Raw genomic sequence first — 19,342 nt, 5'->3', positions numbered from 1 at the left:
GCGTGTCATTAATGTCACCAAACAGATTAGAAGAATATTCGTTGGTTGAACGCTCGCCCCATCTGCCTTTGGTCAGCCAATCAAATAGTCTCCTCCCAAGCTTGCACCATTGGTTGAGTGGTTTCAGCTGGTTGTGATTCTCAAACCAACGTGTGCCACCTACATTTGTTTCTCCACATTTAGCCTCGTTAAGACTTAACAATTTTGCAATTTATTGTCTGAGGTGTCACCTGCCTGACTTGCGCTGTTGTTGCTTTTATGTTGATGCAGCTAAACTGGTCTGTTTGGCTCTGAATTTCACATTCACCAAAGTCAAGAGCAAGGAAGAGATCTATCAGTCCCTCACTTCTTCTTTGGCTCTTCTCCGTTTCATTTTGCTCAGTGAATACATTTTGAAAGAGTTTATTCTGAATTTCTCAGCATATTATCTATTTATATGTATTATAGAGAAATCGTTAGATGCATGCATAATTCATATTCTTAGTGGAGTGTGATCATTTATTAATCGCACTGGAATAATGACAACTGTTGTGAAATGCGGAGTTAAGTTTGTGTAGATCTGGGTCTTGTAGAATTACTCCGCTTTGGCTCCAGATGGCATCAGAGACATATTGTATCTTGGCTTTACTGATGCAGACCTGACCTCGCATTGCTGTATTATCTGCGCTGCTTTAGTTGTGGTTTATTAATAGATGTGAATTTCGTATTTTTGCACTCAATAACGATTCCCACCCCTGTGTGTTTTTGACCTTAAAGATAATGGGTGTAATTTAAAATAATTGGTCATATCCCAGCTTGATGTGCTGATATAATGCATTCATCGTCTTTTTTTTTTTGATGTATGTGTGGCAGTTTCTGCACTCTAGGAGTGTCCCTACGTTTGCTACATTGTCTCGACCATAGGTCTGTGTTTAGAGAACGTTTGGTCTACTAATGGCAAAAACATATTTATGAAAGCATCTTTTTTTTGCAGCTTCATATTGTGCTGCTGGTGGTGTAAAATCTGCACACTGCTCAATTACAGATGGTGTTTCAGGGGGTCTTTATGTTAGCGTCCTCATTAGTATTTGCACAGATGAATTTTTTGGTAATATACACAACTACTCAAAAGTACAGGGTTGTGTTCTGTTTGTTTTTGAAAGAATTTCCTATGATCACCAAGGCTGCATTTATTTGATCAAAAATACCGTAAAACACTAACATTGTGAAATTATTACAAGTTAAAATAACTAAGTTAATGTATTTTAAAGTCTAATTTTCAAACCTGAATTTCCAACATCATTACTCGTCATATCCTTTAGAAATTAATTTTAATATGCCAATTTGCTGCTTAATAAACATTTGTGTCAGTATAAGTAACATTATAATTTTCTTACTGTCATTTTGATCAGTTTATTGGATCAATACTTGGTGTTAATTAATTCTTTTGTTTTATATATATATATAAGTATGACCTTCACTACTGAAGTTAAACTCTTAAACAGTATTATGTTTTTAAAGTTAACAGTTTTTCTCCCAGAAAAATGAACCAACGTATTGGTGATATATCCTGCACAATAGAGATCTCTTTATAGGGATGGTTCACCCAAAAGTGAAAATTTATTACTCATCCTTTGTTCATATTGGAAACACACATTAAGCTGGTTTTGATGAAATCCAAGAGTTTTCTGACCCTGCATAAGCATTAACAGCTACAACGTACATTTGTTAAAATAGTCCTTGTGAATTCAATGGTTTAAACATCATTTTTATTAAAGGTACAGGAGCACTTTTTGTGTACAAAAACACAAAACTTTATTCAACAATTCTTCTTTCCGTGTAACCATCTGCCACCATTCAGTAAATCTGTAAATCAACACAATTATTTATATATATATATATATATATATATATATATATATATATTTTATTATATATTTTATATTTTTTAATGAATACTCTTTAAACAAAGGTCATGCTAATGTTAAATATATGTTGAGTCCCCCAAAAGCATTACTTTTTGTGTACCATAACGTAGCTGTTTTTAGTTTTGTAACCGAATGACTAGTTTTTAAAAAAAAAAATTTAATGTGTGAGACATTATTCTGAGAGTGCTGAGTCTGTTCGGATTAAACAAAAAAATAATGTAAAAATATGTAAACCCATACCACCTTAGAGCACACGCTTTAATGTCATGCATAGATTTAGCGCAGGTGTGGATCGAGGCTATGTTTTCTCCGCTTAGTATTCGCAAGGTGGAAATTGAGATAACGGCTCACGGACGGGCACTGTCCCGCGGCCACATCGGCCCGTGTGGGACGGGCGGCAGCCGGAGAGGCTTGTCGTCATTTTGGCTGGCTGTCAGTCTCAATGTGTCAGCTGCTCAGCCTGAACTCTTCAGGGCCACTGCCTGCATCACCGCTGTCATTTGCATGGGTGGTTTGTGGGAAATGGAGCATTTCCAGCCGAAGAGAGCTGCTCCGGTTCTGTCAGTCTGAAGGAAGGAGGGGCGCGGAGAGCCGGCGCGCTGCAACAGGGACGAAAGCGCGGAGACGGCGAGATGAATCTTGGGTGACAGATTGCAGCCTAGTCAACTCTACGTCGTGCGTGGCAGCTCCACGACAGATCTCGCTGTGAAAGGGCATAATGTCCGCTTGCCAATCCTAACCCACCTGGTGCCTTCCACCCGCTCTCGTTGTTGGATTCAGCTCAAGGGACGTTGTGTGCTCTGGAACAAATGAACACAGAAACACAAACACTGCTTCAGCACCTGTCTCTCAGACCGGATGTTGAGGGACCTCTAAGTTTGTTCCTGGAACGCAAAACAAAGCAGAGATGGTGTGATGAGGCACAGATGTGCCACTCGACTCGTAGGAAGATGACTACAAAAAAATAACTGTAGGAATAGAAGCCCAAAAGAGGCATTTTGGATCATTTATTTATTTAAAGAATAAACTCCAGTCTGCATGCAGATTCGCTAGATCAGCCTGAAAAAAGCCAGATTTTTTTTTTTTTTTTTTTTTAGATTTTTGTTTGTTAGATTTTTTTGTTTTAATTAGTTTTTTTTGTTAGTTTATGGGGTTTTATTTTTTTCTTTATTTCATTGGGGGGTGCATTTAATCTTGTATTTTTATTTCATTTTTGTTATACTTTAATGAGAAAAAGCAATCTTTTTTTCTTTTTTTGTACAATTTGAAGTGTATTATTTAATTTAGGTTATAGTAAGTGCATAACATATCCCTTATGGGAATTTCATTTTTTTTTTTTTTTTTATATTCATTCTTTGGTATTATATAGTGCACATTTCGGACACGTCCTTTGAATACCCTGCGTAGAGCATCTAATGTGACCCGTGTCGTCCAGCTTGCCTGATTATTCCCTTCATCTGTCGAATACAGCGCTGTGTCTGAATCTGAAGCCAGACTGTCTCTGACCTTTTAGTGTGGAAAAAATTGCTAATGTCGCCATATGTACTTGGGAAGAAATATGGAATAATAACATTTAAGGAAAAGTCGCAGGAACTATAAGTCAGACTCGATTTCCAGCAGATTGTATATTCTGGAAGCTGTGCAGCCTGGGATCGCAATAAAGTTTAATGCAGTCTGTTCATATAAGAGCGTTTGAGCTCTGAAGGTCAGTGATGGTAGTCCAAGTCCTTCATCAGTGTGTTTCCTCAGAACCATATGGCTGTAAGTGTCATTTCTGTTTAAATACATCTACATCCCCTTAGTTCCATCATTTTCAAGTCTTTGATTTAGTAAGTCAATTACATAATTACAGTTCAATATGAATTTAAGCTCTGTGTAAAAAAATAAATCGTAAACCCCTTTCATTTCCTAAAAAATGCACCTTTCGCAGAGGAAAGATGTAAGGGATATAAGTACAGTTTGTTCATTATACTATGCATACCTTTTTCCCCCAACTGGAAATGTTTTGGTTAGATGTATTTTCAATGTTGTCAGCGGAACAATCAACTTCAAGGTTTTGTACAATAATTAAAACTTGCCCGGGCTCCATCGTATGACAGTAAAATCATTATATGCCACTGAGTTATGCAGTTATATAAATTGCATTTAAAAAAAAAAAAACATTTTATCAATTTAGTTTTAGTACTTTTTGAACAATATGTAAAGGTTCAGCCTCTGCTGGTTCTTCTGACGCACAACGGATGGTTGTGTAACTGTGACTAGGTTGTACGAATGAATGAGGCGTTTTTTTTATGTGACTGGTTTTGTTGTTTTTTTTTCTTTGTGGTTTTATGCGCTGCAGAGGATGGAGGGAGATGAAGAGGACTCCCAGAGGGTGAAGCTGTCAAAGCAGAATGGAGTGAGGAAGAGCGAGTCAGAGGAGGAGCGGAGAGAGATGATCACTCCAGCCTTGAGAGATGCTCTGACTAAACAAGGTACAGCACGGCCTTAACCCGCCTGTGTTATTCTCTCACGCAAAAGAAAGATGTCTGTGACCGAAATGAAAGTTGCTGTACAGTGGTTGTGTGCGTAAATGCATATGCACAGTTTTTCTTTTTTTTTTTTAATCAGTCCGCTTCTTTATTATATTTGAATGTCCTTGTACATTTCCTGTTTGTGTTGTATTAGGCTGTTGTTGGAAGCTGCTGTGCCGTCATTTTCGGTTACGGTTTGTTGTTAAGAACCTTCCTTGAATTTTTATTTGTAGTGTAAAAGTTTTTATTTATTTTTTTTACTCTTTATACAAATACTTTTGCTACTATTTCTGATTTAAACCACGCATTCGTAATAGAAGCATTCCTTATAATTAACTTTTTAAAAATGTATTTGTTATTTTAATAATCAAAAAAAATCATTAAATTGATGAAAGGAGACAAGACTTTCAGCATGGTACACAAGCTTTCTATTTCAGATAAATTATATCCCTTTGAATATTCTATTCATAAAATCCATTAAAAAATAGATAGGAAAACTTTTTCGGCATTGATAATAATAACGCTTGTTTCTTTTACACCAAAACAGTATATTGATTTACAAAGGATCATGTGACACTGAAGACTACATTGAGGCTTAACATTCAGCTTTGATAACAGGAATGAATTAGCTTTTAAAATACATTGAAATATAAAACGGTGATTTTTATTGCGTTTTTGAACAAATAAATGCTGCGTTTGTAGAGCAAAATATCCTTCTTTCAAAAATTCCTACCAACACCAAACTTTTGATGCTTAATCATAAGTATAACCTCATGAAACCCCATGTCTGTTTATTTAAAGTTAAAATAGCTTTGCAAAGTTCGACAGCTAGCTTTAAATAAGCTCACTTGTTACAAGCCCTCCGCTGATTACTGTTACGTCCCATTTCCCTCATGATGGACATTTCTTCCTGCTTTCCTGGCTGCTTTAATTGAATACGTCTCAGTGTTTTTCATCTCTCAAAAAAAAACGGATACCAAGGCCCTGATGGTAATTAGGTCCTCGTTGCTGGCAGAGTGTCACCCGCCTCATAGTGAACCTAGTTTTCAATTATGATTATTTCTCACACTTTTGACAGTTTCTCCCTTTCCGTAAGCGGTATCTCACGTTTATTATTAATAAACCGGCTGCAGAGCTGCAACTCTTCTCCTATTGTGTGCTACAAATTTCACCCTCATGGTCTGGTTTCTGATGGAGCCTCTGATGGTGTGACTGTGCCTAACAGAGCTTAATGATGCAGCAAAGCCCAATTACTCCTCTCCTGCTGCCGGAGTTCCCTTGAGTTTCTCACTCCACACCTTTTATTAGCACAGCCTTCCTCCAGCCGCATACACACTACACAACAGAGGCTGGCCCACTCTTACATTTCCACCGGGGTCATGTGTTCTACCAATCAGCGTCCACTGTGCTTGTGGAAACGGGCAGCACCTTTGGGCATGGTGTTAGTTTAACATGCTATGATTATAGCAAACACACAATCAGTGGAGAACAAGGGATCTCCGCTGATTTCCAGGCACGTGTTGGGCAGATATTATACTGTTTGTCCTGGGATCGGCATCCAGAATGTTTCCAGGTTATACTTTAGCCAAAATTATAGCTTATATGTATTTCAAAATAGTCAATCTCATCATTCTGTGCTAGTCTCGTCACATAATTTCAACTAGGGATGATTTTTATGCCATGTTGTTGTTTTTTTTTTCAGTATCAGATTCTCACTTTTTGTATTTTTACATTTATATGCTGGCAAATCTAATGCTTATTTTAAATTAAATTTTAAAAATAACAATAATGCAATTGTTAAATATATATATTTTTAAATCACAAAATGAATATGCAATCTTCATATGTTTTTATTGTAATGTTTTAGTTAGCATTTTATTTTTAATTTATTCTGAAAAGAAAAATGCATAATTTTAATACAGGCCATTTATCAGTTATAACCTAGAACATTTTTTATGTAATATTATTATAAATAATATCCTGTTATTATTACAGATCTTTCAGATTTAATCACTTAATATTACTTCATTTAAAACATTTATTAAATGTTAAATCCTTATTTTATTTAAACCATAAACAATTTTTTATATTATTTTGGAGTGAAACGCGTTTCACCCTAACTGTCCTCCGGTGGTTTGTTTGCAGTTTGTTTTGTAACTGTGAACGCACAAACAAATGTGTGTAATTTAGCTGATCTCGCCTGCAGTCTAGAGATGATTCTGATGTGATATTATGTAACACTCATTTCCTGAAGGGCTGACTGGTAACCTCCTCTCGCTCGCTGTTATCTTTGCTCTTTTAATGATAAACTGAAATGATTCCCTCTAGCATTATTAGCAATGATTTAAAGATGAATGAAGGCTGAAGACCTTATAAAAGAAGTTATTTCCTTTAAATCCCAGCAAAGAAAATACATTTGAAAAAGAGGGCAAATATGTTTTGGCCGGGGGGGTCTGTAGAAAGTTTTTTTTTTTTTTTTCTCTCTCACCTACCTCGTATCATAATTAACAACTTGAAATGAAAACCTGAAGTAACGAAACTAAAGTCATCCCATAGCAGTGCGTCACTGATCTTGTGAAGTTCTGTTTTGGTGCTGTTCGTCATCAGCAGGATGGCAATTTTTGTTCCCGTCAGCTTCCTACAGTCCTGAGAGGACTAAACGGTGAGGAAAAAGCTGCATAACCAGTCACTGGCAGACTCTCCATGCACTGCGCCCTTGTCTGGTTAACCTTGATAGATGAAACTCATTTAGAATGGTCCGAACTCAACTTAATAGATATGCTGTCACAAGGATTCAGCTATTAGTACATGCATAGGATTTGTAGTTAAGCATAGTAACCCAACATTAACCCCATTTACTCTTAACACAAATTCTTGGTCTTATCGATCATTTTACTAAAAAAAGAAAGCGTTTGTTGTTGTCAAAATGTAGGCTCTAAAACAAGTTTTCAGCCTTGCTTGTGGGATTAGTAGTTAGATAAATCGTAGACAAATGTCAGAAATCGGGGCAAATTGGTGTTCGTTCATGAGAGTGACAATCACGCAAGCGTGTATTGCCAAAGACGCGATCTGAAGCTATGTCGCCAAATCCCGCAAAATATATAGCATGCTAAATATCTAGAGCTGTCGGCAATTCGCAGTCACGCCGTGTGAAATGATTTCTGACTGAGAACTACATTGGCGATGACCTTGAGCCAGTGAGAAACCGAGATACGAGGCAGAGGGACGTTCGGGGAGGAGTTATAGACCAGAATATTACTGTTTTAACAGATGTACAGGTAAACAGAAAGAAGCACAAAAATGAGCTTGACCAGTCACAACATCATAGTGCTGCAAAACTACAATTTACCTCCAACTCTCTTTACAGAACACGATCTGTGTTCCCTGCATCTCCCTCCTGCGTGATCTGTTTTTCTTTTTCTCCTTGTAGCTGGAAATCAGCGCACAATTTGCGGGCTATAATTTTTGAAATAATTCCAGTCTTGCACGAGATTTTTTTCACGTGTGCTTTGTTGTAAAACGTAGTTTGCAGACCAGACAGAGCTGTCTGTGATTCCTACTATTGTGAAGTCACCCCCTGTCTCCGATCCATCGTTCAATGCGAACAGGGACTGAAAGCTACCCCAGATAGTCATGCAATGTGAAAACAACAGTCATCTGGCGAGTTTTTGGCGAACTCGGCATGGTTACAACATCGCAGACATTTAAAGGAAATTTTTCTACACAACTGTCATAGTTCAGGTCTAGGTTCTTTTAATTTTTATTTAAAAAATGGCCTAACAGAAACATTTCATGTTGATTCATGTGAATTACACTGACTGGGATATAAATGTATATTTTTAACTTTAATATTGGAATATTCTTCTTTTCATTGAAATACCAATGGTTATATTTAGGCTAATTAAGCATTCTTTATAACTTCATTTCATTCTTTCAAGCAGACGTATTTATTTAGGCCAGTCTTTCTTTTGTTGCTTGATTAAGATCATTGACAATAGTAGCTAAATTATGCTGCTATCTCTTTAAAACTGAATGCACAAATGCAGTGGATGATGCCATGTACTCCATACTGTTTACATTCACTTAAGATCTAATCGTCATTGCATACTTGTCAAAACTGACAATTTCAACATAATTTTGTATGTATTTTTCCAATAATATGACGTGAAATGGTACTCATGTGCTGTGTGAGACTCTCTCTGTGTGACTGAATTCAGTTCTCTCTTGCATTGTCAAATTCATGTGCCTGCTCTTCTCTTACTCCCACATATTGACAGTTTTTAATGTTTTATGAGACGTTCAGCAAGAGCATATAAGCTTATGTCCTGCAGGATAGATCAGTAGCTTATGATAGAGTTCAATGCACACATCTAACCTCCAAACCACGCAGCAGGATCATTCTGGATAAATCTTTTCTCAAATAGTCCCTCCCTAACATTTTCATCTCGTTTTTATTTGTTGACAAATGTCAGTAGATTTTCGTCATGGTTTTTTTTTTTCGTTTAAAATTAGTTTTAGTTTGTTATCATGATGTAGCCAGAAATAATGTTGTTGATGAACGTTATGACGAAAGTTTACAAAATGAACACTGATTGCTACCGAAGCTTCGAAGCTCAAATGTGGTATACAGACCGACCCGACTGACATGTTTAGGTCTTCCTTCCGTGCGCATGATGTGCACATGCACATTCAACCACTGAAGGCAATCTCGGCTTTCGACCGCCTAAATATCGAGCCTTTACAAACCAGCCCTGCTCTCTGAACCCGGCTCTGTACAAACAGATGCTGTTCCTCAGACAGAGACGGGAACACCTCCCCTAGCTCCTCAGCCCCAGCGAGCTATTTGGAGACATAAAAGATAAGAACATGTGTTTGATGTGGAGTTTAGCTAATCAACATGGGAGAGAGACTCTAGATTGGGATCATTAGTATGGAGCTTCACTCCTAGTACTTACAGTCCTTCATGCATGGACAGAGACTGTGTAAAAGAGAAAAACGGAGGAATAATTCACCTAAAATGAATGTTTACTAACGACATTAGTAATAATTTTGCCCAAAAGGATAAAACTAGTTCTTGTGTGTAAGTCTGTGATTAAAATAATCGAGAAAATGTCTCCTATTATAAGAGAACCTTTCAGCATAGAGCTATGACTATATTCTCTGGTCTGGTTTTATAAAGAGTGCTAGGAGTGATGGTTGCCCCAGTGATGGCCCTTACACTTGGATTAAAGTCTAAATTGAGTCTGACTCCTCGAGGGAGATGCAGCACAGTTGTGGGAGAACGAGGCTGTGGACCTTAGAAAATGGGCAGACTTTAAGTGCATAATAGGAAATGCTCAGACTTAAGCACATTTGGCCTTCCAGTTTGCTTAGATGTGCTGAGGAGCTTTGTCGGAAGATTTCCTTCATTTCTCCTGCGAAGTCCTGAGCAGACTCTAAAATGGAAAATTGAGGCCTGTCTAGCGGAGTACATGGTGTACACTATAAAAGCACCATTTGTAGGCTCTTTATTTCATTGGTGTACAGTACATCACTTTTTATGCTCCCTCGGACGCTAAATGTGTTTAATACGCCTGTTTTGAAGCAACTGTAATGTGCTTTTTATGTAAATGACTTCTTAATGATAATTAGTCATATTAATGTGCCCATGTTTGTGACTTAAATAACATACAGTCATTTACTGTTTAGGTTGCAGTTTGGTTAATGTACTGAGTGGACTGGCATTGCAATTATGCTCTAATATTCACAAAGTACATATTATGCAAAAAAAATTAAATCAAGCATTTGCATTAATGCACATTTTGTGTTTGAAAATATTTTTTATTTACTTTTGCTTTCACTTTATTTTGATGGTCCCTTTAACACATTCTGTTGACTATAATTAACGTTGCACCTACATTTCTACTAACTCTCATTAGAGTGTTTTTTAATTTTTTTTATTTTTTATTTACTGGCAGCTGTGGTTGCCAGAATTCTATCGTAAAAAACATAGTAACACCATTTGTGGTTTGAATAATATATAAAGGCTTAAGAGGAAATGAACACAAAAGCAAAGAAGTGCTACGGTCAAGTTCAAAATAAACATACAAAGTTAAATATAATATGCTCTAAGCGGGTACATAAGCACTGAACCCATGGCGCGCTATACTTGATGACACAGTAACAGTAATATTTTGAAAATTAGTGGGTTTTTGGTCCACAAGAACAGAAAATAATGCATATTGAGAAACAACGTTGTCTGTGTGAAAACTTAAAATCCTAAAATACATTGTAATATTTTGTGTTTGCACACTCTGATGTAAATAAACTCGCAGACAGCAGAGGGAACAGTAGAGGAACCAGCTGTATGACGCAAAAGAGACTATTCTAGTCAACCAGTCAGGTTCTGCTGTGAGTTTAACTTCACCCTTTTTGGTACCCTTTGCTGTGTTAGGTGCCAAAAAAGTGGTATGATACGGTTCGCTATTTTGGTAGCAGAGGCTCAGGTCAGGAGACTTGTCACAGCGCAAAGTTACTTATTGTCAGCCGACTTTTCAAAAGAGACCATGAGAATGAAGTGTCGTCTTTTCTGCCCATCAAGGTGGTTTGATTAAAAATGCTGTAATAACAGTAATATTGTAAGTAGCTGGTTTCTATTTAATACGTTTAAAAAATATAATTTCAGTCTTCAGTATTACAAAATCCATCCTGATTTGGTTGCTTCATAAACATTTTATTATAATTTGTGACATGATACAGCTTGTAACATTATAAATGTTATATATAATATTATTATTATTTTATTATTTTTTTTTCTTTTATCTGTTTTTGACCATGACATGAAAATAATAAAAAAAAATTATAATGAATAATTAAAAGCAATAAAACTATTGTTTTTCCTCGCAACAGGTCACCCATATTAGTGAATGTTTTCACTAACAACTCAGACATGTTGTTGAATAATCCAGTATCTGCTGCTAAAATTAAACAGGATTTTAGCATTCATCAAGTGTGTTTTGTATTTGATTTCTATACCTAGTGGCAGGGTATGGTTCTGTTTGTGTCTTGAGATTGTTTTTCGATCAGTACTCTGTGAACTTTCTAATCTCTATATAAGTGCCTTGTTTCCATCTTCATTGCTTTTTTTTTCTTTGTGGTCTGTAGGATACAAACTAATAGGAAGTCACTCTGGGGTAAAACTGTGTCGTTGGACCAAGGTAAGTCGTTTCCCCCAATTGATCTTGTTGTCAAGTTAGTTGGGTTTTTTTATTTTATTTTTTTATAGCTGCTCAATGTTTCCAGACAGGAACAGTTTGTCTTTGTATAAATGAAACAAATGTTGCCTTTCTTTTGTTAGTCAATGCTAAGAGGAAGAGGAGGCTGCTATAAACACACCTTCTATGGGATTGAATCACACCGCTGTATGGAGACCACGCCGAGCCTGGCCTGTGCCAACAAATGTGTTTTCTGCTGGAGGTAGACAAAGTCTTCTTTTTTTAATGTGTTTAAGAAACATTATTTATTATGTGATATTCTCCTAATAAATGATAATAACCTAAGCTTAAAAAAACAACAACGAATCTATTTCACAGAATAATAATGACGACTTCTCAATTTATATTCATTATCTTTAATGCAATTATTAAAATAACAAAAGCAGTGAAATGACAAAGGTTGATGGATTTTAATGGCAAAAAGTATTCAAAAGAGTGAAAAATTCAATAAAAAAATGCTCAATTTTATTCCGTTGCGGTTGCTATAGAAACAGTCTGAGACGTGTGCCTAGGACTGCACATGCGCACTGGTTGATCTCGCCTGAGAAATGAGCTTTTTATAACGCTATTTCAGCAAAAGAAATAAGTTTTGCACAATTGCTGTCAGATTTAATTGGTGATTTCAAATATTAAATTTAATTGTACGTTTATGAACAGTTTGGGAGAATTCAATGTTTATCATTAGTCAACTTTTCCTGTTTTTGAGTTTTGAGCATTTAAGCGAAATTTTAATAAATGAAAACTTGATCACAATTTCGTCATGCTGTATAATGTTTAAACTGATATGAATGATTTAAGAAATGAAAGTTCTTTAAGATGATATGACCTCTGATTTGAGGATTTGATCGTCATATCTGGCAATTGCAGGCACATACAGAGGCCTGAATATATATATGATATATGATTTATTTATGGCAGGAAATTTACAAAAAAGATCTCATGGAACGTGACCTTTACTTAATATTCTAATGATTTTTGGCATCAAAGAAAAATCAAAAACTTTTGACCCATACAGTGTATTGTTAGCTATTGCTACAAATATAAATGTGTGGTCACATTTTTAATAATAGATTTTGCTACTGAAATTAACACTATTTACAAATACGTTTTTTTACCAGAAAAAAAGGTTCCATCACTGGTCATAATTCTTACTTTAAAATCGAGGCATTAAATAACGTCTTCAGAATCATCTGTAGATGCGAAACCCAGCTAAGAATTAAACAAATAACCCGAAGCCTGTCTCTTAGGAAGACAGGAGCCATGTTTTTGTTTTTCTGGCAGATAAACTGCACTTCTATGTAAAAGCATGATGTGCTGCAACAAAACGGGCACTATTTTTGGAATCAAGCACACTGACATGAAGTAGTTTGGTGCAATGCTCACGTTCAGATTTTGAACGAACACCTAAACCTAAAAATGAAATAGTTGGTGCATAACTACTTTACTACAGCCTATAGGCTTTGAAAAGTGCCTGAGCAAACAGCTGCGATGTCCATCTGGAAATGCAAAGGTAGATGCAGCAGTGATGATTCACAGCGACACTTGTGAAAAGAAGGTAGCGTTCGATATTCCTGTCTTTGGCAGTGAGGGTTTATGTGAAGAAAGAGCTGTCAAAGAGCATCAGCGCACCTCCTCTGAAGAGTGGATCTGGGATGATTTCCACCACGAGTGACCTTGAAAGCTGCTCGCTGACTGAGATGGACTTGATTTAAGGACATCGCCGTGCGAGCGTGACACACACACATCCACCCATAAACTAACAGGACACTGTCTCCTGCCCTACAGCTCCGGGACAGGGCATGCTGGGACAGCCTCCAATGCACAGAATCCAACTTCTGTGTTTGTAGTTTGAGCTGCGCTGTCAGATTAACGCAGCAGATTGAAGGCGTCTCGGAGAGGGCTTTGATCCCGCTGTTGCGTAAATCTGTCATGTCGGATCCAATTTTCTCATTGAATCAGCTGATTTTGTGGCATTATGTGGCTTAATGAAGAAAAATCATCGTCTGGAGACTGTCAGTGAACTCTATTTTTATGCCCTTGTGTATAAGCGGTGTATCGGATCGCGTCGTGGGTTGTGTTTTGTGTCGTGCCGCTGTGACTCAGAGCGTCACGCTAACCAAATTTTTCATCCGTTTCATCGCCGCATGTTGCGCGTATCCTCAAATGCCACACGCTTAATGACATAATGCAAATAAATGCGCTGAAGAAATGTCAAAACGCAGAAGTCGTTTAGTCCTCCGCTTTCAGGGAATGTGATGGAAATATTGAACTCTGTGTGAGGGGAGTAATTTGGTTAAAAGTGGCACTCGAAATTATGAGTCTGAAGAGGTCTCTTCATGTGGATGGGCTGGATATTTTAGGTGGTATCTCATGAAACTGAGTAAAGGCATTAGAGGAAAAGCTCTTCAACCCATCTCGAAGATGGGCTCTTAAGCCCAGAAGCTCATCTTGACAAAGGCAGGAGGGCAAAAAGATCAAGCCTTTTATTTATAATAACGTCATCTGTATGAGATGTATTTATGGTGTTTTGGTTGTTTTGATTCTCCAAGCGTACCCACGTAATTGAATCATTTTTAACATTAAAAAAAAAAAAAAATTAAAAGTACTTTAACTTTATATTTAACATGTTATATTTACATTTGTTTTTTTTTTTTTCAAAAGTTTGCTTTTAAGTATAAATGGATCACAGCGGCTTGAGTTGATTTAATTTTTTTCTTAATTATTTTTGGGTTCGTTTAATTTTTGGTAGTATTTGTTGTTGTATATATATATATACATTTAATTTTCTTAATTGTAAATTGTTTTATAATGACCAGCATATCATTGATTCAGTCATTGTAAATAATAATATTCAGGTTACCAAGCACACACACATGTTAGTATTGGATCACATACTTTCATACTTTCGAAATATTTCCTGTATGTGTGTGTGTGTGTGTTTTAATATATACATAATAAACACAGTATACTAAACGCATATATTATGTAAAGAAAAACCTTTATTTTGGATGTGACCAATAACTGTCCAGGTGCATTAATTTCCTAAAACTAAGAAACTTGTATAGGTTTGCAACAATCTGAGAGTGTGTAAATAATGAGAGCATTTTTTTTTTTTCGGGGGGATCAAGCTAAAAACTGACTGAGATATGGTGCCGTATTCACCATTGTCCCCACTCCTGTTGCTATTCGTGGCCAGGGGACCGAAGTAAAGCCACGTAGCCTGGCATTTGTGCCCTTTCATTTGATTTGAGAGCTGTTGAAAGGTTCACAGGACGCTAATTTGCGGACCGTAGGGGTGCAGGTGTTGTTCTCAGGGGAACGAGACTGCGGTCCGGGTGTGTAATGCTGTGATGGTGACATGCTGACAGGACCTGTCCTCTCTCATTCTCTCTCTACAGACACCACACCAACCCGGTGGGCACCGAGTGGCGCTGGAAAATGGACCCGGCCGAGAAGATCATTCAAGAGGCTGTGGAGAACCACAGGAACATGATTCGCCAGTTCAGAGGTAACGACTCCCGTGAATTTTAGGCTCTGTTTTCATTTTGATGTGTAAGTGGGAAGAAAAGGATCATCTTGTGCCAGAAACTTATAGTAGAATATTCACACATGCTGTTAATAGTCCCTTACACTGTAATTGTACAGAAATAACTTGTTTTGTTTGTCTGGTGGGATATAAATATAGCAAAATATATTTAAATCCTTTTTCCTCAGAGGCACAAATCCAGTTGGAAGCTATTCAGACATTGTGTGACATAACACTATGTTGACGTCTCTACACTCTGAACACTCTCCTGCTTTCAGAGATTGTCCAACAGACACTGGGGTATATTTAGCTGTCACTACGGTTTGCAGAAGGCAGTAACAGGACAGGCTCTAAGTGCAGTTCGACTGGGTCTAATTTATTCATTTGCACCCTGTCACTTTCTTCACCATCTGCTGCATCAGATCAGTAGTGGATCCATCAGCTTTCAGCAACATTAAGGGGATGAGGTTTGTTGCTGGATCAGTTTGACAAGCCGAGATCAGATGGAAAGGGCATCTCACCGAGACTTCTTTCGTAAAGCGTCATTTAAGAGTTGTATTTGGTTGTTTTGCCTCATACGGAGTTATGTAGATTGTTCTCTCTTATTACTGGATAATTGGTGTTTCATAGATCCCGACAGAATCAAACGTGTCTGTGTTTTTCCTCAGACAACCTCAAAAAAAATATTAAAGATCAGATAATTATACTGTTTTTCTACCAACCCTGGCTTCCTCTGAAAAATCTAATTTCATATGAATAGGAGTATCTGCGATTGCAGCAATTTATTTATTTTTTTACACAACGTGTCGTATTTATTTTGACTGTATCTGAAGTTAAATTTCCCATTGCATTATCATCATTAATTTAGAACATTTTGCAAACTTACTTGGTGAGATAACAGTTGATGGTGAATGCTGAAATGTGATGTAAACAGAAAACCACTGCAGAAAAGTTTACTCTTTCTTTCATGAAGTTTGAGTGTGATAGTGTGGTGGCTTCTGGGCTGTTAACTGAAAGCTTTTAGGTTCAGACCCATGATGTTAAAGGATTAGTTCTGTCAATTACTTACCCTCATGTCGTCCTCAATTTAAAAAAAAAAATTATGTATTTCTGACCCTGCATAGACACCAATGCAACTACTGTACTCAAAGCCTAGAAGTGTTGTAAGGACACTGTCAAAATAGTCCATGTGACATAATGGTCATAGTTTTATGAAGCTACAAGAATACTTTTGAGCAACCAAAACACATATTAGTTATTTAACAGTTCCTCTCTAATTCTCGGCGTTCTCTGCAGTTTTAGATTATTTTAATAATGTCCTTACTGTCTTTCTGGGCCTTGAACATGGTTGTTGTATTGCTGTACATGAAGGGTTAGAAAACGGTCTGAGTGGTCAGCTGAGAGTGGACCGTAGGCAGGATTGTATGCCTTGTGGAATTGAAAATACATTTAAAAAATGTAACTTAGTTCCTTAACTGTTAACAATATTCTGAATTGTTCAGGTAGGTTTAATAAAAAATCAGGAAAAATAAAATAAAATAATAAATCATATGATGTAAGTGTAGTTTTTAATTGCAGTAAGTATATCATGTGACCAGTTTGTTTTTTAATTGATGCTCATGAATTGATAGTGAGCTAATTCCCAAACCCTGAGTCATTTTGGATAAAAGCATCAGCACAATGACAAATTAGTAAAATAAATAGTGTCAAGAATCATGCTGGTTGTCAGATGGTACTTCCACATGAAAACATCTGTTTTGATTGCAAATTCTTTGTAATTTAGGTAAGTCATGGCAGAAAATGGTGTCCTGCACTCTATTTTTGCAACGACAAACCAATATTGTGTCATAAAACAACCCAATGCCAGCAAATTTCCTTTTCCCTCCAAAATGTGCCCGTAGGGACGTAACACATTCCTGTCTCTCATTCCTCATCTCACAATCAGGTGACGTCAACACATAATGGGTTGTGATTTCACCGCCAGATCCAAAGTTCAAGTACTTTGGTGACCATCTGGATCAGACTTTTTCTTGGGATTGAGGGGGCACACCAGATGGATTTTCAAGGACCTTAAGATGGGAATTGACGACTCCTGCGCTTTTTCTCTGCGTTTCTCCCTTAACATCACTGGTTTTGTTTTACCGCACTGCCTTCATACTCCAGAATATGGGGTGATTTGGAGACTTTTTGATGTTTTTTTTTTTCTCTTCTCTCCATCTGCAGAGTAGTCTGAAAAATTCATCAGAGATGTCTAGAGTAGATGGCTACAAAACAGATCTGCAGCTAAGAAAGGGGAGTTTTCTGATGATATCTGCTGGGAATGTTATTAGGTGGGGTGGCACAGTCCCAAAGTCAGTTTGATTCGATTTTATCATTCTCAAATTAAGGTTTCTGCTGTTCGAAACTGAAGACATCTGTCTTTGATCATCTGTTTTCAGTACAGATGTCAAACTTTTGTATTTTCTGAAATGAACATTACTCAAGGCCTACTGTTCTGGTTGAATTGTTTTTAAGAAATCAAATAATGTTCCAGTCAAGCTTTTTTTACTTCAAGTTTCAAGAAATGGACAAGGAATGTTTTTGTTTTTGTTTTTTTAGGCAGTACATATCTTTTGGTCCTTTTAGTGCATCTGAGCCAGACAAATTGAGGCTCCTGATGGTGGCAGCTGTAGGTTTTGTTCAACTGAGTTAGTGCCAGATGTGTGTGCATGTGTGTGTGTTCATGTTTGTGTACATTGCACCACCTCCGCAACATCGTCTTGGTCTCACCATCCTCTCTGGCTTGGTGGCGCAGTTGACATTTTAGCAGTGACATCACTGCTTCATGTGGCAGAAGTAAGGCATGATGACCCAGGGCTGAGTAAACAAACACACTAACAAGTGAACGCAGAGCGGATGAAAGGCCAGGAAGCACGCTGTGCAGAGGGTACAGAGCTCAAAAATGGAGCCAGACTCCAGAGGGAACAAAATGTAGAGTGGCTACTAGAAATTGCACCAGTGTTAGCTCTTGTTACAGATTAAATACGTTTTTATTATTATTGTCAGTCTGATTAGAATAAAGTTTGTTAATCAGCTTCTTTTTGGTGAAGATTGCTAACCTGCACAAAACCAATTTAGAGTTTGCCTGTAGTCGTCTATTTTTCCAAAGTTGTGGCTTATTATAGATTAAAACGGTTAAGAAGTTTAATTTGCTGAGACAGTTTTAAGATATTTGTTGATTGGTTGATTTAACCGTGTGACTCCTGTGCTTTAAAACATTGCCACTTCACAATCCTAACTTTTGGTGAATTTCCAAAAGAATTGATAAACAAGTTATTTTCTTACCAACTGTACACTAGAAAGTGGCCAAAATGATCACTGACCACTTTTTATGCATATGTTATGTTTTCACATAACAGGTGTTCCAGGAGTGCGTCCCGAGCGCTTTGAAGAGGGCCTCACTGTGAAGCACTGTGCTCTGTCTCTGGTGGGTGAGCCAATCATGTATCCTGAGATCAATTCCTTCCTTCGACTACTTCACCAGCAGAACATATCCAGCTTCCTGGTCACAAACGCCCAGTTCCCTGAGGAGATCAGGTGGGATTTAAAACCATTAGATAATGGAATTGTCCAGCTAGGGGACTAAATACTGAATCTGCTGCTGAAAAACAGTTGTTGCCCATCCACTAATGTATATATTGTGGGCACACATTCCCATCAATGTCTAAGATGATTAAACTTTTGTTATGTATCTTGTCATGTATCATTCAGTGATTCTAATCTGGTGCCTACAGACAAAGTCTGTTTTTGCATGCGTTTGTTCTCTGTATATCTGCAGTAGTTCTAACAGCTGAACATCCTCCAGTTTGAAGTTTTCCCTCAGTCTTTGAAGTCCCACTCGGGCTGTAACTGGACTGATAAGCCATAATCAGGCTCTGAATTGCAAATCACAGCTTCTTCGACTCCCAGCTCCTTCAATTCCACCAGATTGTGCAAAATTTTCAGGAGCAGCCAAAAAGCTTTTAGCTATCTCTCCCTTTCTGCTCCTCAGCTTAATGCAAAATACATCCTCACCTCATTCTTCAGACTGTTGCACGCTGAATTCTCTCACAGATCAGGCAGGTTATCTGAGGGTGAGGGGACGTCACCTCAGCTGCTCGAATA

General features: G+C 37.3%; 1 protein-coding gene across 1 annotated transcript in view; it reads left to right on the top strand.

Annotated features, from left to right (window-relative positions):
• The window catches only part of tyw1 (tRNA-yW synthesizing protein 1 homolog (S. cerevisiae)), a 47,577-nt gene that overhangs the window by 5,310 nt on the left and 22,925 nt on the right, over window positions 1-19,342 (top strand). The window contains exons 8-12 of the mRNA XM_043259755.1: window positions 4,249-4,381; window positions 11,564-11,616; window positions 11,757-11,875; window positions 15,072-15,181; window positions 18,598-18,775. Of these exons, the coding sequence (XP_043115690.1) occupies window positions 4,249-4,381; window positions 11,564-11,616; window positions 11,757-11,875; window positions 15,072-15,181; window positions 18,598-18,775 (593 nt within the window). The remainder of the gene's footprint in view (window positions 1-4,248; window positions 4,382-11,563; window positions 11,617-11,756; window positions 11,876-15,071; window positions 15,182-18,597; window positions 18,776-19,342) is intronic.

This window comes from Puntigrus tetrazona, chromosome 15, assembly GCF_018831695.1.
Source record: "Puntigrus tetrazona isolate hp1 chromosome 15, ASM1883169v1, whole genome shotgun sequence".
Classification (NCBI taxonomy): domain Eukaryota; kingdom Metazoa; phylum Chordata; class Actinopteri; order Cypriniformes; family Cyprinidae; genus Puntigrus; species Puntigrus tetrazona.
This window is presented reverse-complemented; position numbering and strand designations above follow the sequence as displayed.